The sequence below is a fragment of the Giraffa tippelskirchi genome, chromosome 4, assembly GCF_054371585.1.
Source record: "Giraffa tippelskirchi isolate mGirTip1 chromosome 4, T2T-mGirTip1v1.2.pri, whole genome shotgun sequence".
In the NCBI taxonomy this organism is placed as follows: Eukaryota; Metazoa; Chordata; class Mammalia; order Artiodactyla; family Giraffidae; genus Giraffa; species Giraffa tippelskirchi.
In genome coordinates, this window is record NC_137278.1 from 69,598,192 (window position 1) to 69,625,499 (window position 27,308).

General features: G+C 36.3%; 1 protein-coding gene across 21 annotated transcripts in view; it reads left to right on the top strand.

Annotated features, from left to right (window-relative positions):
• NRXN1 (neurexin 1) overlaps positions 1 to 27,308 on the top strand; it is a 1,199,463-nt gene that overhangs the window by 589,236 nt on the left and 582,919 nt on the right. For all 21 annotated transcript variants that reach the window (XM_081593719.1, XM_081593720.1, XM_081593708.1 and 18 more), the window contains 2 exons: positions 6,909 to 7,082; positions 13,060 to 13,179. In XM_081593719.1, the coding sequence (XP_081449845.1) occupies positions 6,909 to 7,082; positions 13,060 to 13,179 (294 nt within the window). The remainder of the gene's footprint in view (positions 1 to 6,908; positions 7,083 to 13,059; positions 13,180 to 27,308) is intronic.

Consider the following 27,308-nt stretch of genomic DNA (forward strand, 5'->3'; position numbering starts at 1 on the left):
GTTTATTTTTAGGCTGAACTTAGAAAGCTACGATGAGCCTAAAGATTAGGATTCATAGCTATTTCCTACAGAAGTAAAAACAAGTTATTCTAGGATTAAACCTTTTATGCAACAAGGAAGGCTAAGGTGTATAAATGTTAAAGGATAACTAAGAAGGCAAACTGGTGAGCACTGAGCATCTCTTCAACAAGGAATTTCTAAAAGTAACCTGATTTCCCATAGAGATGTATAAAAGACACAGATCTATTGTCTCAGAGCAAAAAACCCACTTGGATTATCAGTTTTGACTTCAATAATGATAATTTGTTGTGCCCTCAACTCAGATGTGATTTTTAATCATGTTTCTTGTTCAATCCAATGTGTGCTTTGTTATTAAAGCTTCCATTTGTCTCCTCTTAAGCTCAAATGTGTTAGAGAAATATTAACAACTTCCCATGCTTTTGCTTTCCATAATTTAACATCATTTATTTAAACAATCACAGGAAATAGTAACATCAGCTCTCTCCCCAGAAAAAACATGAAGTGAGTGTTTGTTCTTCAGAGACTAGAGATGATTTTTTTCTCCTATCTAACAGGGTACACCTGTCATAAAAATAGTTTTGTGTTTATTTTTTCTCCCCAAGAAAGCCTGTGTTAACTTACGTGGTCTAGATATAACCAGCAGATGCAACAAAAGATGAAAATTTAAGAGAAAGATACAAATCAGTGGAGGTGGGGGGTGGAAGAAGGTGGAGTTTGATTGTTCCCAAAGGTAAGGAAGGACATCTTTCCAGCAGAATAACTCTAAGAAACTAGCCCAGCCTGGCTGTACTTTTTCTATTAGCCAATTACAGCAAGAATTGAGAGGAAAGTTAGCACAGTCTCCAACTTTGCTGAACAAGGTCAAATCCTCTCAGCAAAGCCTATAGAAACTCCTCTAGTCTGGCCAGTTGGAAAGTAAGACAGTGTGTATTGTTTCACCTTTTTCCCCCCATATGCCACTTACAAGAGACTGCGGGAGCCTCCTTAAGTTTCCCTAGAGTTTTAGCTATTCAAATCTACAAAGCAGTTGTCCTTTTTATGTATGCTCTTTTTAATTAAAATGAAATGGAGATGTTTGAGGCACTAAAAAATGCATATGAATAAACAGGAAAGCTGAGTCAAAGAACTAATTATACCTTGATGCTTACATTCTGCTTTTGGAAGACACACTCCAAGTCCTTGCTCTAACTGCCTTATGCTCCCTGTTTTAAGAAGAGAGAAAACTTTGTACACCACTTCATTTATCTGCTTCTGGTTGATGGCTCCCAAGCCAGGTCTTCCAGGCCCAGCATCCCTGAACCCCTGGTTCATATCATCTGAATCCGATAGGATACTCCTACTCAAATTACACATGTTGAAAGTTAAATATAATTTCTTCTCTTCTCTCAGATTATTGCTATTTCACATTCTCTCATCTCCTAGCCTGCATGTCTTATATTTTTGGACTTCTCATCGCCTTTGGGAAAAAAAAAGTCACAAGTTCTGTCACGTTACTCAAGGCTTTCCTTTGACTTTTCTTATCCAACATTATTTACCATGGTCCTTTTGAAAATTCTTCTTTTCTAGTCCATTCTGGCCTTTTGTGTTCTTTCTTGAATGCTGTTTTAATTTTGTCTTCCTGGTATATTTGTGCTGTTCCCCATGTTTGTGTCTGCATTTATATAATCCCAAAGTAATGCATCCTATATTTTCTTTTGATCTAAATTCTTTCATACTACTCCAGCTTGCAATCAATGTCCATAAAATCCTCCTATTTCTCTCATTTTATGAGGCACATTTAGCCTGAACCTTACAACCTGGCCCTTGGTCTTCACAGAATTCTTCTGTCTCAGTCTGTTTATGTCAAATTAAAAGATATGCATTAAGCAACTGCCCTGTTTATGTTACCAGGTTTAATGCTGCTGGGATTCAAATGGAGTGTATCAAAGAATCCTCTCAAGCTGCTGCTTGGATAGTGCAAGTCACACTTCAAGTACACAAATGCCTCTAAACTAAGTCAAGGAAAATAAGACTAGTGTGGTGATATCTTACCACTCCAATTATACTAGAAACAAGGGGAGAACTTGGACTTCTTAGTCTTCTGTATTTCTCAGTGCAAGTCAGCATAGAATGAGGTACACGGTCGATGGATAATTCTTACCACACACCAACACTGCCATACCAGTAGCAGTCATGTGTTGAGTACACTCTGTGCCCAATGCTTGCATGCATTCTTTGTGGTTCTCACAGCCTTACAGGGTAGGCATTATTAATCCATTACACAGATGAAAAATCTGACTCTTGAAAAAGTTGTATAACTTAATGTACCTATACTGAGGCAATCAGTAAGTGGCAGAACCAGGGTCTGTAGCCAGATATAACTAAAAAGTTGTGCACTATTTCCTGCTCATTAGTACCCAACTACTGGGAAACAGATACTTGTGGTATCATTTCAGGTCATTCTACAGATAATATTCTTGAGAGGGGACTGTTACACACATCCTACACACATGCATTCCACACTAGTGCCAAAGATAAGGGTTTCTTGATATATATCTGGCTTTGTACATGTTCTTTGTATCTTCTTTTGCCCCAGCTCCATCATTTCCTTGTCAGTTCTATATGTGGTCTACCTAAAGAATATGAATGAAAATCAACCAGTCACTCATAGCTTGAAGAAAGAGTAAGAGCATAGCTTCAAGTCCATAGGAAACTGACTCTTACTAGATGTCCATCCTGGGTATCATTCACACGCTGGATCTTTAAAAAAAACAGCTTCCTTTCCATGCACAGGATTTTGCCTTCAAGATCCCGTTAGCACTAATGGGTCATTTTCTTTCCATCTCCTTAAGGATCAAAAGGAGAAGCTGCATCTTTGATGAAGTGCTAATGCTACACAGGGCTCAAGCCACTTAAAGGTTTCCTTTGTTCTCTTCCTATGGAAACCCGCAGGGGGACTTGAGACTACTATCTGCTATATGAAGAGTTTCTAAAGACTGTATTAAGTGGCAGTGCTAAGTGCAGCTTCAGTAATGAAAATGAGAATGAATCCCCTGCTTATAAAGCCAAACTCATCCATCTTGCTTTGTCCAAGACTTGTACCCTGCATGGCTTGAATCAATATTTTCTGCTCTTTAACAGCACAAGAGAAAGATTACTACTTCTCTTCAATAAGCTTTAAAAAGTTATTTGGGAAAGTAAGCGTGCTAATAGGAAAAAAGTAGGACATAGTAGGAAGTGGGAATGGAAGTAAGTGCATTTTAGAATTAGCTCTCTCCCCATATGTTGCCTTGCCATTCTTTCTTTCCTGATTCTTTTCTACATGACTTCAATCCATCAGCTGACTGACAGTATTTAGTGCCCACTGTGCTTGTAGCCCAGTACTAGGCACTGAGGGAGAATTGAAAACAAAGACACAATCTCTATCCTCAAGGAGATTATAGTCAGAAAGAGGAGGGACTTCCCTGGTGATCCAGTGGTTAAGACTCCAAGCTTCCAATATAGGGGACGTGGGTTTGATCCCTGGTTGAAGAACCAAGATCCCACATGCCATGTGGTACAGTAAAAAAATAAAATTAATTAATTAAAAGGAAATTGAAAAGAAAGAAGAAGATTGGTTATCATTATATATAGCATCCCATATATAACTTTCAGTGCTAAGTTCTACAGCCTGAAACAGTGCCAAGAATTCTTCATTCAGCTACCACTGTTCTCTAATACCACATTCAGTAGGCCTAGAGGAAACCTGAAATTTCCTAACAAATTTATTTGAATACATGAATGTAGGAAGTAGGTCCTTGCATTTGACATCTAACAGTATAAATCAGCCCACTATCTCAGATGAGCAACAAAGGGCACTTGTCTCTGTTTTTCTAGAACTCACCTTGGTTTCTGTTTGGAGCTCTGTTTCTTTGAATTAGTGAAGATCTAACCTCAGGAACTTTTCATTCCTTCATTTCCCTGGGATTATGTCTAGGTTATTTGGAGATGGAAGACTTCCACTGTACCAATATTCTGGGAATAGAGAGAGATTGCACAGGAGCTAGTCTCAAATAATCTATACTCACAGCGCAGGTGCCCACTGACTTGCTACTCACCATCTCTATTCTTTGTGTGCATAACTCCCTCAGTGTTATTCTCTCAGTCGAGTCTGACTCTTTGTGACCTCTAAGGACTGTAGCCTGCCAGGCTCCTCTGTCCATGGAATTCTCCAGGTAAGAATACTGGAGTGAGTTGCCATGCCCTCCTCCAGGGGATCTTCGTGACCCAGGGATCAAACCTGGGTCTCCTGCATTGCCAGAGAATTCTTTCCTGTCTGTGCCACTGGGAAAGCCCTCCCCAGACCAGCCCTTTTCTGCTCGTCCCTGCCCTACTCTGGGAACTGTTCTGTTGCCTCTGCACCATGTGGGATATGAAAAGCTCTGTGAGGCTCACTAAGCTCTCAGCATGTCTAAATCTACCCTGCAGCTATTTCTTCTCAAAGATTACACTGCTGCTTCTGGGTTCTCTTGAGGAAATGCACACTGATCATTATTAGTTTCCTCAGCCTACTTGAGGCTTTGACATCCACCAGACCTCATATCAGAACACTGTCCTCTTTTCGGGAACGACTATGTTCACACTTCTTCTCCTCCAACTTTCTCTCCTGCTTGCCCACATGAGAGACAGGAAAGCTTTACTCATCTCATGTCATTACCATTATATTCTATTTCACTCCTTTAACAGTCTTGAATTTTAAGGATCAAATACATAAAGACAACTTTATGTCTTTGGTTTCTGATCCATATCCCTTCTCTGATGCAAGTAAAACACAATCACTTGAAATGTGGGAGAAAAGACTAAGAGAAAAGAAATATGAAAGAAAAAATCATGTATTTCAAAGGTTCCAGTTCCAATTCAGTCACTCAGTCACGTCCAACTCTTTGCAACCCCATGAATCGCAGCACGCCAGGCCTCCCTGTCCATCACCAACTCCCAGAGTTTACCCAAACTCATGTCCATAGAGTCGGTGATGCCATCCAGCCATCTCATCCTCTGTCGTCCCCTTCTCCTCCTGCTCCCAATCCTTCCCAGCATCAGGATCTTTTCCAATGAGTCAACCCTTCACATGAGGTGGCCAAAGTATTGGAGTTTCAGCTTCAACATCAGTCCTTCCAATGAACACCCAGGGCTGATCTCCTTTAGGATGGACTGGTTGGATCTCCTTGCAGTCCAAGGGACTCTCAAGAGTCTTCTCCAACACCACAGTTCAAAAGCATCAATTTCAAAGGTAGTATCCTATTTTAGACCAAAAGCATGATATCCTTTAATATTAGGAATCTTGGTTAATAATCAATAAGTGTTTTCTTCTATTTAAGAAGTAGCAGAAGTAAACATACCCAGTACCTTCAGTACAAATTATGGAAGATCTATGGCATCCTAGTTTAGTACTTAGAGCTTCAGTTAGTGGGTCAGGGACCTAAATTCTCAGTTTTTGTGGCTCAGTGACTTTAAACAAGCTCAATTTACTCAGCAATACAACCCAGGAATATTCTATGTGTTGCTTTTTACCCTACTTACCAAGATAGCTTATAGTTAGATAAGCTTAGATAGTTTTGTGGATGGTGACAGGAGATACAGTTTCTGGGTCAGACACCAAGGCCTTTATTACTCATGACTCAACAACCAGAGTGAGCATCAGTGTGTAGTTCTCCTCACTCCCAGGTCTCATGAAAACAATACAAAGGGGCCCAGAAAACATTAAGAATGTAGGAGTTTTGTGTTACAGTGGGAGAAGATATCAGGTGTCATGAGAGTTAAATAAAATGGTTAAGGTGAGACAGAAAATTCAAATGACAATACAAACTCAGAGAAGTAAGTAGCTAAATAGAATGTTACCAGGACTTAAAAACATGAGTAGTATATCAAGGAAATTTGTGGTCACCCTCCTTATGTTTTGCATTGGTTAAGTGTCTACTAGAGTCAGTTAGTTACATCTACTCAATGCTATCCAGATATGGTGATAGAAAGGAAATAGAATCAAACTTGGATTACAGTCTCTTTTTTTAAGTAGTAGTTCATTAAATTCAGAAGTCTCAAACCTAGAGACATGAAGATGAGAAAGCAAAGCAAAATGTCCCACTAGACACTGTAATAAAATTGGGGAAATATTATCGATGCCTTGTTAAATGATCCCAGAACAGCTTAACGAATCAAAGTGGTATACCTTTACCTAAAAATAAATAAATAAATACTTGAAAAGAGGTGGAATATTCAGGTATATACAGTCTACTATGGGATTGAGTTGGTGAATAAGATAGGTACAAACACGGATAATAGATTTAACCATAATAGGGAAGGCAATTTTAGACATTAGACGTTTAGAATTTGGTGAGCTCCTAGTTAACAGAAAAACCTAGAATTCTCTAAGCAGGAGGTAGATTTAATAATAATAGCACTTTCTAACATCTACTACACATTTTCATTCTGATACTCTGCATTATTTTATCTCATTTAATCCTCATGCAATCCTATAGGATGCACTTTATTGTTCCCATTTAAGAAATGAGGTTATTAACTATCAGAGAAATTTTTTTTAAAGTGCTCAAAGCCATGGAGTTGGTAAATAACGACTTAGATTTTAATTCAGGGGCCTCTTCATGGCCCATGTTCATTCCATTTGGCCACACTGTATTGAACCCACTTAGTTTTCTGTGGAACTAGCTTCTAGAAATTTCTTCCAGTGCTGATGTATGAGTCAAGCACTTCTACTGTTTTGTACTTTTAAGAAAATATCTAGTTATAAATTTTACTAATTTTGAAAATTAATTTAATGAAAAATAAACCTTACTATTTATTTTTCCTGTCCTACTGTTGGTTAAAGTCTATGACAAGTTACTTTTGATACTCAAATTTTTGTCTTCCCACAGGTGACTTGTATATAGGAGGAGTGGCCAAAGAAACGTACAAATCATTGCCAAAGCTCGTCCATGCTAAGGAGGGCTTTCAAGGCTGCCTGGCATCGGTTGATCTAAATGGGCGACTTCCAGACCTCATCTCAGATGCTCTTTTCTGCAATGGACAGATTGAGAGAGGATGTGAAGGTATTAGATCTTCGTTATCACACTCAAAATAATTCTAATTCCACCTATAAATGAGAACAGATCTCTCTGGCCAGCAAAATTTTCAATTCTGACAATTGGCCAAATCCCTATTTAAGGCTTGAAAAATCCTTATTCATCCCATACATCTTAAATTTTCTGGACGGTTTGCAAGCCTACACTAATGCTCAATAAATTAAATGGAAGCTGTATCTATGGATCTTGATTTTTTTCTACTTCTTTGCATTCCGCAGTTCATCTCATTAGCATGCTAATCAGCTCTGCAATGCTTGCTTTATAGCATTCAATAGATACTTCATTTGAACTAGAAAAACATATTTATTCCAGCAAATGTTAATCAACTTGAGACTTTTTTTTTGAAATCTACATTCAATAAGACCCAACAAGAAAATAACATTCAGACCTTCATTCTCAAATCACTATATTATTTGTGTCTACATGACAGCACAAGAGTCTTCCATATATTATGAGTTTGTTTTAGTAAAAATTGGTTTCTTCTATTCCCAAGGCTAATATTCCACACTTCAGAAGTGTGCTCAAGTATCTTTCTGTTCTTTTGTGTTCTCTATCAGACTAAGATCTGTAGGAGTACTTTTTGATTGCTGCTTTCATTTTAGATAATTTTCACTTCAACACCTCAGATTGTTTGAGCCATTTCTCCCTCCATAAATGCAATTTAATCACATTATCCTGAATTTTGTAGCTCTGAATGTGTTGCTGCTTCTCCTTTAATGTTTAATACAGTTTGGGCCATTTTGAAAATTTCAGATTCATAATGAAATTTCACATGGGAGAAACAAAGGGAAACATGTGAATTCCTGTCCCCCAGGAGCTTACGAATTATTTCTTCTCAGCCAAAATAATGCTATTATGTTTAGCAACTACCTAAGTACATATAAATTTTTTATTTGAAAATACATTTTTTTTCCTCTCTGCAACATATATTTTCTTGAAAAGTCAAGTGAAATTCAAATTGTGTTTTAATCACGCCAGAGAATAATGTTATTTAATTGAAATCTTGGATGAATTAATTTTTAATGTTTTGCCATATATCTTTATTTCATATTTTGATATAAGACACTTTTGTAAAATGAAAAGAAACTATGTGTTTTATTCTTTCATTAATTTAACAAAGGAAGTAAAATTGTTAAGTGAATAAATTCTCTCTAGTGGATGAATACAGAAATGTGAGACATAACTTTGATCCTTGGAGGTGATCTAATAAGTGAGGACACATGTATTTTTTTTAAGTTACTACAAACTCTTCTGAAATATTTTTCAAAAATAGGCCTTTCTACAAGTTGCTTGATGACTTCCCACCTATAAAGAGATGGTGGGAGCAGACAGACAGAGACACATTCACAGCTAAACACTCACAAGATAGAAAAACAGACACACACACGTGACCTCCCACCGCTGGCACATAATGTGAGTGGGTGAGTGGGAGGGAAAACTAATGAGAAACGCACTGAGAGTGTATTTACGGAATAAAATTTGGTGTAATTGTCCATCATAATCTAATGAGCAAATCGGTTAATATGATTGACTGGAATCCTCTTGAGTAATTGTAAACTATGGTTTGAACATCTGAAATCATTCAGTAGATTATATCATTGTTTCCTTCCTTACTTTATCTAGTTTGCTTTAATATCTGAGCTTTAATAATCCTCACCCTCTCTTACCTCCTTTTCCTTTATTTTTAAAATGACATGTTCCTGCCTTAATATTTCCCTATTTTTTTCGCTCCAACATCAAGATTAACAGTTTTTAATTTATGGTTATTTCTGTTCTCTGTGATCCCTAGGAAAAATCTCAGATGTGCCTGTCATAGGTGTAATTGATGAAGTACACATATTTTTTATGATCAATTTCTAGATATTCCATGAATTATTTCTCTAAAGATGATTGTCTTAGGGGATTTTGAGTTCAAATCGCATCAGAATCACTAAACCCCTGTATTAATATTAACAGAAATATACTATTTTGACATCACTTAATAATATCTTCCCATGATTTTCCACCATGTCCACCCAAAAAGACCCACATATCTCTAAGCTTCTTTCATGTGAGAAGCCATTGGTTTTCTCACAATAATCCCTTGCTGCCTTTCTCTAACTTATTTCAATGAGTCATGGTTGATTTTATTTACATGACACATGTTAGCTTGCAGATGGAGCTTACATTGTCCTTTTCCCTTTACATTAATGTTTCTCAACCTGAGCAAGTATTAAAATCACCTGGAGAACTGTTAAAACCTATGTCACTTGACAATACCCTCAAAGTTTCTGGTTCAATAGATCTAGGATGGGACTCCAGAATTTATGTTTCTAGCAAGTTCCTAACTTATGCTGATGCTTTTGGCCTTACAACAAATGAAAATTACTGCCTGCAAAGGCATTGACCTGCTTAGATAAAGAGAAAATAGAGACTGGCAATGCACCAATAATCAGACTCAATTAAGCTCAATACTGAGTCAAGATAACTTCTGTGCATGAAGTCAGTGAAACAGCTTTTAGACACTTGCATTGACTCATAACATTCAACTCACAAACTGCATTATAAGCTCCAGAAATGCTTCATTATTAAAGCTACCATTGATCAAGCACTGATAACAATAAGTTTATATATATGCAATTTCATTTAATTCTCAAGACTCTAACAGCTAAGTATTATTGGATTATTTTAGAGGAGTAAATTGAGCCTTGAGGTTTTCCTGGCGACTCAGTGGTAAAGAATCTGCATGCCAATACAGGAGATGCAGATTCCTTCCCTGGGTCAGGAAGAGCCCCTGGAGCAGAAAATGGCAATCTACTCCAGTATTCTTGCCTGGGAAAACCCATGGACAGAGGAGCCTGGCAGGCTACATACGGTCCATGGAGTTGCAAAAGAATCAGACATGATTTAGCAACTGAACTAAAAAACAATTTGAGCCTTACAGATGTAACGTGATCTTCCTAATGTCACACATCAAGTAAGTGGGTGGTGGAAGCTTTGAACCCAAGGTTGCCTTATTTGAAATCCCAGACACCTAAGCACCTTTTTCTATTGTTTCTTTGGTTTCCAGACATTGTAGTTTACCTTCACTTTCCTTTCCTTTTCAAAAATATCCTTATTTTCAAATGCTTAGTACAAAAGTCTTTGTGGCTTGCTCCCAATTTTATTCAGTGATAAAAAGAACATTATAAAACTAAAAAGAAAAATTCAGAGCTTTGTCTCATGCAAATGCCTGTCAGTGTTTAAATATTGTTCTAGAAGGTGAGTTCTTTGAAAAATGTGACTTGTCAGGCATAGGCCTGAATTCTCTTGTAATACCTGAAAATATAAAAAACTGTTGTGATAATAAAAAAAATAATAATAAAGCATACCTGTATGCTCACATAAAGACTTGGCAGGCACTCTGAGTGGCTGCTTTACAATATGGAGAGGCAGGTTATTTTTCAAAATTGCAACTTTACCATTTTTAGAGTTTAGCATTATTTTGCAATTCTATTTCTGATAATTTTTACAAAAACAAAAAGATAAAGGCAAAAGCATGGGTCTTCATCAGTTCTTGTTCCTGCTCTTTCCTTCTGCTGAGCAAGTCAGGGGAACAGTATTGTTGATCACACAGCCCCTGACCCAAGCTAGGCTTGTGCTCAGGAAGGACTACACTAAGGAATACTGCTTTAAGATTTTTTTTTTTTAACAATCATTAATTATTTTCAGTCTTGAGTACCATGGAATAAAGATCTTACCTCTCACAGATTGGAAAAAACAACAAAAACTGAGCAATTTAGTGATCCTTGGTTCTTTGATATAATAAATGTGAAAAACTAGCTATTATTATTATTAAAAGCAACTATTATTTTTGTTATTATTACTATACCGATTACAATTATGATGATACAATTAGTAGTTACAATACTATGATTTCTAAATTTGTGAATATTGATATAGTTTAGGCTACATTCAATACTTTTTATGAAGAATACCGTGACTCAGAAATTTCTAATAAAAATATATTTGTAAGGAGGATGTTTAAAATTGGCATTTATAAAAACATCAGTTTGTACAAAATCTAATTACAGATAACTCTCATGTATTCACTAGAGCAGTTACCTCAAAGGCTCTCAGTGTTAATAGCATCTAATTAGTCTGGTATCTATTTTTGTGTTTTCATAAAACCTAAAATTGTGTTTGCTAGAAAATATCTTCAGTTTATACTCTAAAGGTATTGAGATAGATGTTATTCCCTTTCTACCCGTCCCTAAGATAACCCTTATTAATGAAGTTCTACTGTAATAAATATTCACAGGACAGTTTGTAAGAGTGGAAGACAGTTATAAAGGTAGGGAAAATATAGATGTAACTCTGAGACCTGTAAGCAATAAATACCTAGTCTGGTAAAAGCAAAGATAAATACTCCACCTTATAATCTTGTAAAGGAATTTTCTTGATGGGGAATTATATTGTAATTTGCTTCTTCCATTCTTTACTTTTTCTTTCATCTACTCCAAATGATGTTGTATACATTTGTCACTGTAAGGTCCAAGTGTTGGCAGAGAATGGCTGTCATTACAGTTTTAAACCTTAACTGCAATAGCAAAAGAAAAGACCCAGAGGGGGAAAAAAATAGAAAGGGTCTGCTAATGACTATCATATACATTGTATCTACACATGATAAGTGGGGCTGCACGCTTCAACTAAGCAGAGCAATCATTTTGGTAATGCATTCATATCTATCCAAGAGAGGAAAACATGCAAAAGCCCTCTTAATTTTCCTTCATTACATGTCATTGGCTCAATTAACCATTTTATGAATACGTATGTACTGAAATTCTAATCAATTATCGCTTTCTCATTTTTGGCTTCTCTTAAGATTTATGGCTGTTAATTATTAATTTGTTTGCTCTACATAGCATTTCTCTCCCCATTTACAGCAGCATGCTTTTTTGAATCTTCTGTGTTTGCCCATTTCAGTATTGCTTACTAACATTTAATATATTTTGCTTTTTTTTTTTTTTATTTTGCTGACAAAGTTGCATTGATGAAAGCTGACTTGCAAGGTAGATAGCCCTGTGTGTATAAAACAAGACTGAAACCCCATAATACACAGTGGAAACCTCAAAATAACATATTTTATATTTTTGCGGTAACCATTATTTGGGTATAGATTTAATTTTTTCCTTTCTTAAATACTGTGTAAGAAATTTTATTTTGTAGCATAGTTTGCATAAAGGCTTTCAGTCTTGAATATGTTTGTAGAGTGATTACATTTAGTGCTTTGATCATTCTTTTTAGTTCTTTGTTTTTCAGTGTTCTAGTTATGATTCTTTAGAAATAGACCAGTGTTCTTTTTACTTGTATGTTAAATGGAGGCATGTCATTTATACAGTTTTTAATTTTATGTTTGATTGCATGAAATTGTTAAAGCATGTGAATTGATACTTGCCAACATACCTATCCAAAACACCAACAGTCATAACTTTATTCCTAGTTTCTGCAGGAAAACTTCTAGAAACTTGCAGGACATTTTTGCACAACTCTCTTCAGTTTTTTTTGCCAATCTTTATCTCAGTTTCATGAAAGTTGTAATTTCCATCTCTCATGGTGTCTCTACTCATTGGTCAGAAGTTAAGGAGATCCATGCATTTTTCTAAAATCCAAACAGTGTGAGAGAGTTATTGAAGATGGAATGAGATTACCTGCTGCCATGATCATACTGGAAGCTATGTGCTTGCTTTTACTATTTGTTGGTTTAGTTTACTATTATAACATATTTTGTCCTATATTTGAAATTCCAGAAAGCCTTCATATGACAACTTCTCTGTTCCTAACTCAGGTGTGTGAACTACAACTTTCCAGACTAGTTTGGTCATGTAATTTGAGGTGTTGGCAACTACTGTATGTGACCTTGCTCATGTGTAAAACATTTTTGATTTTTTTAAAGAACCCAAGTTTCTTTTGGATTGTTTTTCAGGGCCTAGCACAACCTGCCAGGAGGACTCATGTTCTAACCAAGGTGTGTGCTTGCAGCAGTGGGATGGCTTCAGCTGTGACTGTAGCATGACTTCCTTCAGCGGACCGCTCTGCAATGACCGTAAGTACCTGCGTGTGGACTGATGCTTGTCTTTGCTTCCAGAGACTATTTGATACCCCAGTCTAAAGCTAAGAGTCTTTATATTATTCATGAATAAGTTAAATAGTTGTAACCAGGAGAAGCATTTGGTCCTACAGAAAGGACAGGTTTGAAATACTAAAGTGTTGATCAAAGATGCCATTCGCCAAAGTCTGTGATAACGGTTAAGTCTTTGTTCTTTGACTCTTTGTTGGAATTTTTTGAACTGCTAGTGAATACCTTGTTGAAAACAATTTGTTACTTTGTTTTATATGACACTTCTTCCCTAATTTTTGAATAAGCCTTCATGTTGCTTTATATTAAGTAATATTTAATTTCATAAGATTATATCTTGAGAGCTGGAATTTTGGTGAATTAACAGGTCTCGTTATTCTTTTCTCTCTCTACATCTTTTCAAGCCCACACTATCTTTTAAGTTAACAGGCAGTATGTTTAAACTTTGTCCTTCAACTATTCTCCCTTATATTTTAGCCACTTGTGATTGTGTTTTTTCCCGTTCAGTCTCACAATATAAGCATGGTAAAGAAACACAGCACTCACAATATATTATGGAATATCTGTGAATGCCTAATTTATGTGATAGCAATCTGAATTTTGAGACCAAACTAACTGGCATATGGGATGAAGTTCTGCTTCTTAACTTTCCAATAGATACTGCTTTACAACACTTCATCAATATGATAGAAGGGTTTCCTACAAATCATGGCATTCTGCTCTATTGCGAATATATATCTGACAAAGCCTTCTGTTGTAAAATAGAGTTCCACATTTATGTTGCAAATGCTACTACATTTAAGAAAAGCTCTAGGATGGGATGGTGGGAGAGCAGGTGAGATGATTGAAGGTTTGGGCCTCCAGGCAAAAGCTGAGCTTGAGTATGGATTTAAAGAAAGACTAGAGTTTGTTCATTTTGACCTTTATCTATTTGAGACTGTTCATGTCAGTAGATATGTGTATGTGTTGAAGATGGGGTCAAACTAAAATATGTTATTGAACTGAGTTGTTGCAGCCTAGCAGTATAGCACAATTTCCTAGCCATTTTTACGTCTCCTATCTGACAGTGAATATAGGAAGAACAAGCGACTAATACAAAGTAAACAATACTTGGAAGAGGCATGTAAAGATCACACCACAACAGAAGGAGAACTATTTAGTCTTCATCCTACCAGTGACCCCTTCCATTACAAGAATTACGAGAAACTTGAAGCCACAAGCATATATACTAACCATCACACATTTGCAAACTCTGTATTTCTAAAAATCAAATCACTCCTACAAACATTAAGCCACATTTGGAGTTATATAAATAACCATATGTAAAGACTCAATAATTACTTATATGTACCTAGAACAAAGCAAATCAGAGAACCTCTATATCCTTTTAATAAACATGTTTGGATATAAATAGAACAGTAACTTCTTGCAGTTGCTCCTGCCCCAGAGAAAATAAAACCAACTTACTTTCAAGGACAAACAGAAGACTGATAATTTGCCATGATTTCATTATGAGTTTTAAAACCCTGAATATGATCCTGACACGTGTAGCTGAGTGCTTTTATTTTTTGCATGGAATCATTTTGCATTTTGCCAAAGAATTTCTCTGCCAAATTTTGTGCTTAGTTTCCATGTTTTATATGACGGTTGTCTCTTGATTGTGTCAGATTCTGTATCCTCTTATACTAGTTAAGTATAAAGAATTTAATTTTCTCTATGTATCTGCTAGTTGTTGCTGTTGTTAGTCGCTCAGCCGTGTCTGACTCTTTGCAACACCATGAACTGTAGTCTGCCAGGCTTCTCTGTCCATGAAATTTCCCAGGCAAGAATACTGAAGTGGGTTGCCATTTCTGTCTCCAATGTATTTGCTAGTCATTTCCTAAAGGAATAACGAGATCCTTCCTTAAGTATCATGCTGTCTTCAGATCATTTTTTACAGAAAATTATTTGAATGCTGCTCTTGAGTGATAGTGGTGATGACAATGATAAGGCTATTTGTTATTTTCTTGTAAATAAGGTAACTGTCATTCAATAAATAGGTCTCCTGATATGCCTCTTGCACAAATCAGCATTCAAATGACTTTGGAGGGCTCTCAGAATACATGCATTTTGATTAAATCATTACCTCTTTGTGGGTTTTCTGGGAATGTGAAGTAGTTTTCCTAGTTTATACATTGGTGTTTTGGTGGTGAGGCCGAATACCACCTGTATTTGGTGGTAAATACAGATCAATATTTAAAAGCAAATCTTATTTTGTTATCAATTTGTAGAAGTTGTCACTATTGTACAGTAGTGACAGTTATCTTGAAGACATGCAATTAACAAGCAATAAATGTGATATGTCGCAGTTTCTTCACTCTTTAAACTTTTCAAAATAAACCTTATCTCTGCATCTCACTGCTTTTCTTTAAGTTGTACACATAAGCCAGTGTGATTCCGTTTTAACAAGCTCCTTTTCTGTATAGAGGATGACTTTTAATTTTTAAATAAAGCAAATTATGACATTTTGTTTCTTTCTTTTTTTTTTTACTTAGTATTACCATTTTATTATAAAGAATAAAAATGAACAACCAGATTAACAGGTACATATGGACAGTTTGTAAGGATTCTAAGCACAAGAACTTCTATCCTTGTGGAATCAGGGTACACCACCCTCTTGGTACATCAGTATGTTCACCAACCAGGAATCTCCCTGAGCCTTGTTACTCAGTGTTTTTAATATCAAGATTTCATTAGATAGACGGGAGAAATGAAATCAGTGTCCATGTAATTGAGTTATTTTCTTCTCCAGTTTAGATATTTATCCTTAATTTCTGTGACTGTAGCTGTCAACTGCATGGAAAACAAACAAACAAACAAAAAAGAATGGAAAATATAAACAAAACTATTTTTAAGGAAAGAGAAAGAACACAGCACATTGCAAATGAGATTCCCCTACTCCAATCCCCCATAGACTTTCTAAATGTCATCTCTCTGATAAGTTTCATAGAGTTAGAGTAACTAGAAAAATTTATTTATGTTAGCCTGGAGACATAATTAACAATGGGATGATGGGAATACTTCTTTTCCTTGTAAGTGTAATCTTGGATAAATCATACTAATTAATGAAGTTAAAGGAATCTTTCAAAAAAAGTGGTACTTAGGCTAAGTGATGCCAAAGGCTATTTTTAAAGAAAAGTGTTTGTGAAACCCTATCTTTCCTGGAAAGTTGCCATCTAAATAACCTACTCATTGACAAAAATAATTGCTCTGAGGGTGTGTGTGTTTGTGCATGTGTGTAGGGTGCTGTGTATAACTCCTTCATTCTTCCATACCTATACCATATTTTAGGTCCCCAGTATAATTTTCTGGCTCATTGTAGCAATATCTTGGTTGAGTTTCCCCCTTCTCATACCTCCCTCATCCAGTCCATCCTATACCTCCTTACCAGTTTTGTTCTTTCTTCCTGTTCTCCCTAGTTTAAATATCGCCAGAGCTTCCTGACTCTCCTAACAGAGAAAATGCTTTCCCTCATTTGACCGCTATAGAACTTTGTTTATGCTATTTTATCAGCCCTCTCTTTCTACCTTATAGTTACTTATGTTTGGTCTTATCTCCCAGGAACAGTAATTCTTTTTTTGGGAGGGAGGTGTGATCAGCCCAGTGTTTTGCACCTGTGTGCATGTTACATGTTACATGTACTGGTGATAGTAGTAATTCACTAAATCAATGTTGACTAGATGCATGAATTTTTCATAAATGTTTCTAATATGTCCTCAGTGGCTGACAGTACTCTCTTCAAATTCATCAGTTGGGAGTTCATGAACCTCCATGGTCTTGACCCTAGGTTTCATTTTTTATTTTTATCTATTGAAAAAAACCTTGTCCATATGGCATGTTACTGCCAGTTAACCTACAGTGTTTTGAGCAACATTACACTTTTCCTGTTTCTTCACCATTGCTTACACTAATTTATCCCCCTAGGGAATGTACCCATTCCACCTAGAATGCATTCCTTTCACTATATCTGCTTGAAGAAATGTAATTTCATTTTTTAATCTTTACCTAAACTGTTTGATCTCGTGAAAACTTCCAGGTCCTCTGAGCTGGGTCTGCTTTCCCTCTTCTGAAATCTTAGAGCAACCGTTTTTTGCACTTATCACTTAAGTTTGTGAACTTTCTCTTGTATGTAACTGCTTTCTGAGTGCATGCTGCATGCCAGATGTGTGTTAAGAGTTTACATTTACTGCATTAAATCTGCATATCACCTATTCATGCTTGCGTACACACCTACACCATCATCAGACCACTGTGCTACAATAATCCTTTCCTGTATCTTCCCTGTGGTTCAGAATAGAATGCAACCACACTAGCTAATTTAATGTCAGATTGGGGAAGATGAATATGGCTATGATCACACGGAAAATAGCGAACATAATAACATTGTCACATTACATTAGTGTAGAAATGTTGTGTGCCAAATTACAGTTCAGCTTCAGTGGTGCCTGTTACCATGAGGGATTAATACATCATAGTGCTGTTATTTTGGTGCTAGTAGGGTGTGGGCACTGCCATTAAAACACTATTTTCAGAATTCTAAACTTTGCCAAAAGAAAATCTTTCTGATAGGAATTTGTCATTATCTATTGTATGAGAATTAGAATTGCTCATTGAAAGATAAAGATGGAAAACATTTGACTGTGACTTGTTACCATGACATTTTAAAATATCTTCAGATTTGTTTCTCACCTTCTTTTGTTCTTTGAAAAGAGAATCTAATACCCAACACCTGAGCATCAATATCAGAACTACTGTAAATGAATCATAACATACATAAAAATAACTTGAATCAAAGTGACATTATTTCTCTCCCATGTAAAGCTGCCAGTAGTATTCAGCTGTGAGCTGATTTGCTACTGATGCCATTTATGGCTGAATAAAATTTAGCAATTAGCTGTGTCCACAGCCAGATCCTCATTGTGAGTATGATGAATCTTATTAACCTTGAATCATTCAAGCATTTCTATAATAAATGGCAGCCCTGAACTTGTTGAAAGCAATTCATAAGTAATATTTACTGATAATGCTTTAGAAAAACTATCTAGGGCCAGACCTGTATTAGGTTAAACCATAAAGGATTAAAATATTGTTCATACTGAGTCAGAAAATGCAATAAAAGAATGGGAAGCATAATGTATGATAGAGAAATGTACTATATAGTAGAAGTGCTATCTTCTGCTATTTTATATAAATTTATCTTTGTTCTTCTGGTTGGTAATAGACATCATAAAAGTAAATGCATAAAAAGAAGCATTAGTCTCTCTTCATATTGCAATTGGGTGATCAAATGACAGTTTTAAGTTGTATCTATATAAGAAAATTTAAGTGGGAAGAAAAGCCCCAAACAGTAGAGTGTAGAATATTTCTGTATTTTAATTACCCAGATTAATTCCCTATATTTTTCAGCAGCTGAATGATCCATGATTTTAAGTAGCCTTTTTGCTCTGTGTAACTCATGCTAATTTGGCCCAGAAGTCAAAAAAGAAGGTCTAATTGTTGTTGTTGTTGTTGTTTGATTTGTTCGTTTGTTTTTTACCTCCGCTGAAAGTGAAATGAAAGTAAAAGTCACTCAGTCACTCAGTTGTGTCTGACTCTTTGCGACCCCCTGAGTCCATGGAATTCTCCAGGCCAGATTACTAGAGTGGGTAGCCTTTCCTTTCTCTAGGGGATCTTCCTAATGCAGGGATCGAAGCCAGGTCTCCCTCGTTGCAGGCAGATTATTTACCAACTGAACTATCAGGGAGGCCCATTACCTCTGCTAGTACTCTCTAAATTTTCTGGCTTGCTTAAAAATCTGACTTTGTGGACCTTGATTTGGCTCTTACATGGATGCTCTCCATCACAGGCCTTATATAAATGCGAAGGTGGCCTTTGATGTGGTAATACTGTCATGTCCCACCAGAACCCACTGGATCTCTGCTCCATGGAAAGAAGTTTTCACCAGTCACCTTTGTTAACTATCCTTAAGGGTTTATGTGATTTGGGTTCTCACTCAGTGCTATTCAGAGAATTCTGTGACTCTAGTCTTTGAATAATTTTCTTTTTGTGTGAGTGCATTTTGCTCAGGCTTCTGACTTTGCTGTTCAGTAGAGCAACACAGTGGGTGCAGAATCTAGGCTTGGGTGGGATACTGCTTGAATCTGAGGTGCTCATTTCAAACTTAATTTCTTTAGGATTTACTTTGAATTTTGCTTCGTTAGAATTGATGCACTGAAAACTCTTATGAATAAACCAAAGATTTATCATGGCAAGTTCTCATAAACCTGTAGATACCAAATAATTACAAACAACGAATAGTTTAATACTTATTTACTAACCAAGAAAGTCTGTGAAGAGAGTAAAATGTTAGATAATTTTCCAACTTTATGGAATCTGATCATTGTAGGTAACTTTTAAAAGGAGTATAAGACTAAAAAGAGTAAGTTGAATCATTGGAAAAGACCCTGATGCTGGGAAAGATTGAAGGCGGGAGGAGAAGGGGACGACAGAGGATGAGATGGTTGGATGACATCACTGACTCAATGGACGTGAGTTTGAGTAAACTCCAGGAGTTAGTGATAGACAGGAGGCCTGGCGTGCTGCAGTCCATGGGTTCGCAAAGAGTCGGGCACAACTGAGTGACTGAACTGAACTGAACTTGTGAAGTAGATATTTGATTAAAAAAAAGAATAAAATTGTCGTTGAATTTGGAAGAAAGTGGTTGGATCAGGCATAAGTTGTTTATGTAGTTTGTTCTTAGGGATGTATCTAAGTGCATAAGAACTACAAAATATTTTTATGTGGATCACACCAACATATTTTAATGTGAATCACATAGTAAGTAGCATATGCATATTATTTATATATTACACACCTTGTCTTTTCAGTATTCACAAGATATTATTTTCACTTTATAAGTGAGGCTATCGAGGCTTTGGCTGTTTAAATATCTTCTTTATGCTAAAATGGCTAGTAATTTTCACAGACAAAATTTGAATGTAAGTTTGTCTAACTTCAAGCTCATATTCTTACTTGTACCCACAATTCTTCCCAGAAAGGGATAGATTCTAAAATTCCCCAGATGCAAAATTCCCCAGAGAAGTTGGTAATGACTGATATTTAACAATGTAAATTTTTTTTTCCAACCTCATCTGACTCTTGATTCTTACATATAATGTCAAGCATTGTGCTGCATGAAACATGCTCTTCTCCTTAACTTCTCACTTCTGCTTCCAAAGACGAGTTAAAAATTCATAGCTGTTTAAAGCCTACTGTCATTAACTTTCAGTTCTGTTATAAAAAGATACTAATTATGAAATAGAGATGGGAATTTTCTGTGATGTTTCCGTGACAGCCTGGGTTTCTCAAAAATAATAATTTAATACTTGATAATGAAGTTAGGCAAAATACTTCCCAAGATTATTTTCTTTGAATCAGAGTCACAACGTATATTATGGGAAAGGAGGAGCAAAAATTCAGAATTGTGCTGATCACTGCATAGGTACCAAGTGTTTGATGATGTTGATTACATCTCAGGTTTCTCTTTATGTAGTGTTAAGGTGGAAAAGAGAAAAAAAGAATGAAGTCAGAGGTTAGCAATGTGGTCTTTTAAGGTCTTTGATTCACAGGGACAACATGAGAGAGTGCATGAAGCCCAAACCATGGAAAGTGCTTACGGGATTAGTAGTCAAGACCAAAGCCTGCTTATATTTGTAGGGAAGAGAAAGAAAGATTCCGAGAAAGTGTGCAGAGTCCAGAAGAAAGGTCATGATAAAAATAATGTTGTGCTTGCTTTAACGAATAATTTTAGTTGTAGGGAAAAAAAATATTACCATGAAGAAAATGCACCTAGTCCAGCAATCCTTTTTCCTTCCCGGAACAAAGTATTCTGTTTCTTTAATGAGATTTACTGCGGCAATTAAAACGTGTAGGGACCTTTTATGGGGAGGAATTATGGTCTGCTCTGTAGCTCAGTGCTGCTATACATTGTTATTTCTCTGGTAGCATTCTCCAGAAGCATAAAGTACAAAGGTGGTTTCTAGCTCTAGGTATTATGGAGTATATGATTTTAATGACCCTAATGATCTAGATTCACATCTCTCAGAAAATGGCCTGTAGAGCCTGAGGCTTAATCTCCCCAGGATTTGGTAGATAGGAAGGTACAAAGGCGTTTCTTAACTTGAAATGATTTCAGAATGAAACAAGTTTCATAAAAGGATGAGTGGATGGATGTAGAAGGATGTTTAAAAAAAAAAAAATGGGTCATGAACAAGAAGGAGGCTGTGTTTGACAGAGACAGTGGAAGCTGTGTTTACGCAGCTGTGAGTGCTTCTTATAAATATATAACATATGACCCTTTAGGGAGAGAAACAGATGGAATATGTAGCGGAGAATAAAGAATGCATTTTGCTGGGTTTCGTCACTCAAATGATACAGGGTGTATTTTAATATTTGGCATCTCCTGTTGGGAGCCTTTCAAGGTCTCATCTGGATTCCAGCAGCTCAGGACAACACTGACATTAGGAATAGTGCTGGCTAAAAGCAAGCCTCTGAATATGATTGCAAAACTTATCCGGGTCATGACTTGATGCATAAATATCTCAGCTGTGTTGCTATGTCAAATCCTTGATGATCCCTCAAATGCCCATGAAGGAGTCCAGAACGAAGGATCTGGATTCATGCAGTCATCACACCCTCAGAGTAAAGCTGTGTTCTGAAACTGTGGGGTCCATCTTCCATGGCATCCATCACAAATCTGTTCTCCAAGGTCCTATTCAGGGCAAGAGCTCCATCTTACTAAATTAAAAACAGAACAGTGTCAGAGAAATATCATTTCCTCTCAGCCGCAGGAGACATCACAGAAGTAATTAAACTGGATTTTGGTGTGTCAGGCACATTCCTTTTATTGACAGTGACAATAATTCTGTAAATCAGAACTTGGAAGCATTTTTTCAGTGTTGTTGAAGTGTGAAAGATGAAAACCTAAGGTTCTTGAAATTAAATCCCATGAAACTAAAATTGATCTATGGAGTACAGTATGAGAGGCTGCTGTCTGAGTTGTGAAAGCAGTCTCTCTTCTGGAATTCAGTGCCTACAAGGTATGTGATTATGATGATGATGATGATATATATATTTTAACGCTGAGTCCCTGAAAGCTGTATTGATGTAAAACCAAATGGAGTAGTACTTCAGTGCAAGGTATTGTTTATGGTTTTAAGGTCATTGGGAAAATGCTGTCTCCATAACTCCAACATCTACTTTTCTAATGTTGTCAGTAGGTTTTGTTGACATTCACTTCCCTAGCATTCTTGTAGTCTTTCACTCAGCATTTAAGGTTCTCCATAGTCTTGCTCAACAAACGCACTGTACACGGTGCCTCATATGCTCAGAAGCCAACTCTTTGATACCAACATGTATAGACACACAGTGTAGTCCCTGAATATTCTCTACGTGTTCACCTTTGCTGAACGAGTCCTCCTCAGATTGCCTACTTCCTCCCCAACTTCCACTCTACCTAAGAAAATTCAGCCCATCAAGGTGAGCCAGCGCAGATCAAGTTCATCCAGGGTAGGACAGTCTTCACTTAGCAGGTGGTTTATCAGCTTTTGAGTCTCCAGTTACTGTCTACCAAGTATCTTTTTATGTGTCTATGCCTTTATTTCCCAGCTCTATTTCTCATTCCATTCTTCTCTTTCTGGTATTATTTCTCACGGTAAATGTTCTGAAATACTTGAAGCTTGGTTTCTTGAGGCCTCCATTAGTTTCCTGACTTTTTAAAGACTATTTTCTTAGAGACATTTTAGGTTCACAGCAAATTAAGAGGAAAGGACAGAGATTTCCTGTGTGCCCCCATCCCCACACAGGTATCACTTCCCCCATTACCAACAGCCCTCACCAGAGTGGTACACTGATTACAATTAATGGACCTAGATACATCATAACCACCCAAAGTCTGTAATTCACAAGTTAACTGATGTGTGTGCCCATCCCTAAAGTTCTTTAACAATACATATGTACACATATCATATAATATCTGGCAGGGGTAAATACATTTTTCATTATCTTTATTCCTAATAGTAGAGACCACGTGGAATTAGTCTTACGTAACCAGAAAGAAAGTGCTTTGAGGAAAGATGTGTCTGTCTGTCTGTCTAGGGGGATATGGGTAAGTGTGTGTGTGTGTGTGTGTACACATACCATGGAAGATGGATTTAAAAGCATCACTTTCTATTTTCTTCAAATTCTGCCGATGTCCTGATTGGTATATTATCACATTAAATCTAACAAATTTTGAGACCTTTAGTTGTTTCAAGAATTTTTTGTTCAATTTTCTTTTTTCTCACTAATTAGCTGATATCTGCAGAAATAATCACATCATTATGAAATGCTACATTGCTTATTTGATCTTTTCTATCTCAACTTTACAATTTTGCAATATTGGAGTGTTTTTCCAGCAATAACATAAGCTCTCTGTGAGGAAAATTATACTATATTTCCTATAATAACATATCACTTACGTGCCCTGATTTAGTGAGTCCACCAGTGTTCTTGAAGAATTCTCTAAATGTTGCTTTTGCAACAGTTCTGGAAGGGTCCAGTCCCCATGTGATGTTATATAGATGGGATTCAAAATGTTCTTGTTTTTTTCTTTTCATATTAAATATGATGAAGATAGCATTTTGTGATACAACTATACCAGGCACAAGAGAGTAACTTGGCCTTCTTGCTCTGGTTCAGTATTTTAGGAGAATTTACCTAATATCAGCTTAATAGGATGATCAACATTTTCTACCTCCCAGTCTTTGTAAACCACACAAGTCCATAGTGACAGCCTCAGAAACAGAACTTGCTTGGTTGTTGGAGAGGTGGAGAAAGGGTATAAAAAAATAAATTCCAAAAATACTAGAATGTGTCTACCTAAATAAAAATGAAGGTTGTAAAATGAGCAGGCTGGGCTAAATCAGTGGTTCCCCAAATGTGTTTCTTGGACCAACATTGTCAACACAACCTGTGAATTTGTTAGAAATAAATATTCCTACATTCCAGACCTCCTGAATTAGAAACTGTGGGATGGAGCTATATGAAATCTGTATCATAAGAGCCTCCAGGTAATTCTGATACACCCAAAATCTGAGAACTGCTAGACCAGATGATCTCTAAACTCATCTTGTTGGTTCTATGCTTTTCATATAACAAAAACTTTATTTAACTGAGTGAAGGAAGTTTGCCTGAAGAATTTTTATAAGTAAAACATCATGACTAGATTTAAGAGGTGATTTCAATACCATCTTAGATATTTCTTTCATGGTGATTTGAAAAAAAATAACAAATTTTCATTGTTATTATTAACATCTTCAGTAGGCCGGCAATCTTAAAAAATGTTTGAAAAGTTCCCATTCACACTATCATGCTATGAAAAAACAAGTTCAAGTCAAAGTTTTCCCTTCAATATGAGAAAAATGACTAAATCCAAGTACATATCCTTCTGTTCACAGTCTTTGTTGTTTTTCAGAGTAATACCCTGATGATTTCTTTGGACTGGAACCTATAAAATTATTCTTATCTGCATACATACTTTAGCCTAAAAGAGAGTTGAGTCAAGAAAACCATTGTCAAATATGCCATTCATATGAGATAGTGTGTTCTTCACATGGCATCCTTTTTCATTGCCTGAAATGTTCCACATCTTTACCTATCTCTTCCACTTGCTCATAAATGTGATCCCAATTAAGTACCCCGGATATGATTTCCCTTCTTATTAACAAAGATCTAATATCTAGTAAGATCTTCATTTTTCTTTTTTATCCTTACTCACAAAGAATGATTTATATGTGGGTCATTCCATCAAGATTCCAGTATATGACCTTGAACAAGTCCCTTGAGTTTGTGGGCCTCAATTTCCCCATTATAAAATAAGAGATTTGGTTTTCCTGGTCTTTAAGGTCTATAGCTCCAAGAGTTTGTGATTCATTATCACTATATTCTTTTTCTTCTTTTCCCAACCCTCAGACCTATTTTTACTCATGTTTAAGGCTCTTCTAGGACGCAGCCTACAGCTCAGTCACACAACACTAATCTTAAGCTATATTTTAGCCAAAGACCTTTCCTGCCAAGTCCTAAAGAAAAGAAGAACTTGGGGAAAGAAATCTGATTAATGGGATGTCTTTCTCTTTGAAAAAGGAAACTTTGAATTAATCCTGAAACACAAGGCAAAGGCATCTGCTATTTGTTTCTTTCATGTTTGTATAGCAATTTATTTATAAATTCTTTTATATATCTATTTATATCAACTTTGTTTTAAATTGAAAATTTTTACTGATTCAGGGTCATGCCTGTGTACTTGCTTAGCTAACCACTACATGCAATTACTTACAGTACTTCAATTGTTTTTAGTGGTTAAAAAAACCCAAATGATTAGGGATATATAATTGTTAATATGATCAGAATACAGCAACTTATTGAACATTTACTATGTACTGGGTTTTTATATTAAATTTTTTATTCTCCTACCATTCTCTTATAATAAGAATTATGGCAGCTATTTTACAAAAGTTTTATCTAAGGTAAAGATGTATTCTTCTTATTAACATTCACATATTAATAAGATCAAGAATCTTGTTTCACTTAAATTTCCATGGTCTGCCATCCATAGATGACATCATGTAGTCTCTTAATATTGAGTAAAGTAGTCAAATTGAGATTCACATGCTTTCTTTATTTTCATCTTAAATATTTTAGAACACATGCAAAATGAATTCATATATACAAATTTTCTCAATATAGGTAATTGTAAATATGAGGAAGAATTGATACAGAACAAGTTCAGTCTTATTTTCTCATTTAAGTCACTCATCTTCACGCCAAAATCCTATACTGATATATATTAATACATGTGACCAGCACGCCTACATGTGACCAGGACTTTCTGAAGTCCACAGCTGTAAAGAGAAAAGCTTTGTATACCTTCAGTGAATGAGCAGACTTTAAAAAGTGATGCTTATGAAATATTGTAGAATACAGAACATTCTGAATAATCCAGGAAGTTATGTTTTTTCTATTTAAGCTAGCATAGATTTGGTTAAAAACATTTGTTAAAGACATTTATGAAAAGATAAGCATGTGATTTTTTCTAGTTATTAACAGTAGGTTTCTGGTCTTGAGTTTTAGTGTGTAAGGAGGAAAAGTGTCATCTTCAACAGTGGAGATGACCTTTCATGGAGTTGCCTCTTCTGCCTGCAATTTCTATATTACTGAAAAGATAATTTCTTTTTACTGAAAACTGCTATGATTTAATTTTAGTGAATTCTCTTTCTCCAGCTGATACATGTACTGGGTCAGTTAAGTTCAGTTGCTCAGTCGTGTCCGACTCTTTGAGACCCCATGAATCACAGCATGCCAGGACTCCCTGTCCATCACCAACTCCTGGAGTCCACCCAAACACATGTCCATCCAGTCAGTGATGCCATCCATCCATCGCATCCTCTATCGTCTCCTTCTCCTCCTGCCCCCAATCCTTCCCAGCATCAGGGTCTTTTCCAATGAGTCAGCTCTTCACATCAGGTGGCCAGAGTATTGGAGTTTCAGCTTCAACATCAGTCCTTCCAATGAATACCCAGGACTGATCTCCTTTAGGATGGACTGGTTGGATCTCCTTGCAGTCTAAGGGACTCTCAAGAGTCTTCTCCAACACCACACTTCAAAAGCATCAACTCTGTGGCGCTCAGCTTTCTTCACCGTCCAACTCTCACATCCATACATGACCACTGGAAAAACCATAGCCTTGACTAGACAGACCTTTGTTGGCAAAGTAATGTCTCTGCTTTTTAATATGCTGTCTAGGTTGGTCATAGCTTTCCTTCCAAGGAGTAAGCGTCTTTTAATTTCATGGCTGCAGTCACCATCAGCAGTGATCCTGGAGCCCAAAAAAATAAAGTCTGACACTGTTTCCACTGTTTCCCCATCTATTTCCCATAAAGTGATGGGACCAGGTGCCGTGATCTTAGTTTTCTGAATGTTGAGCTTTAAGCCAACTTTTTCACTCTCCTCTTTGACTTTCATCAAGAGGCTTTTTACTTCCT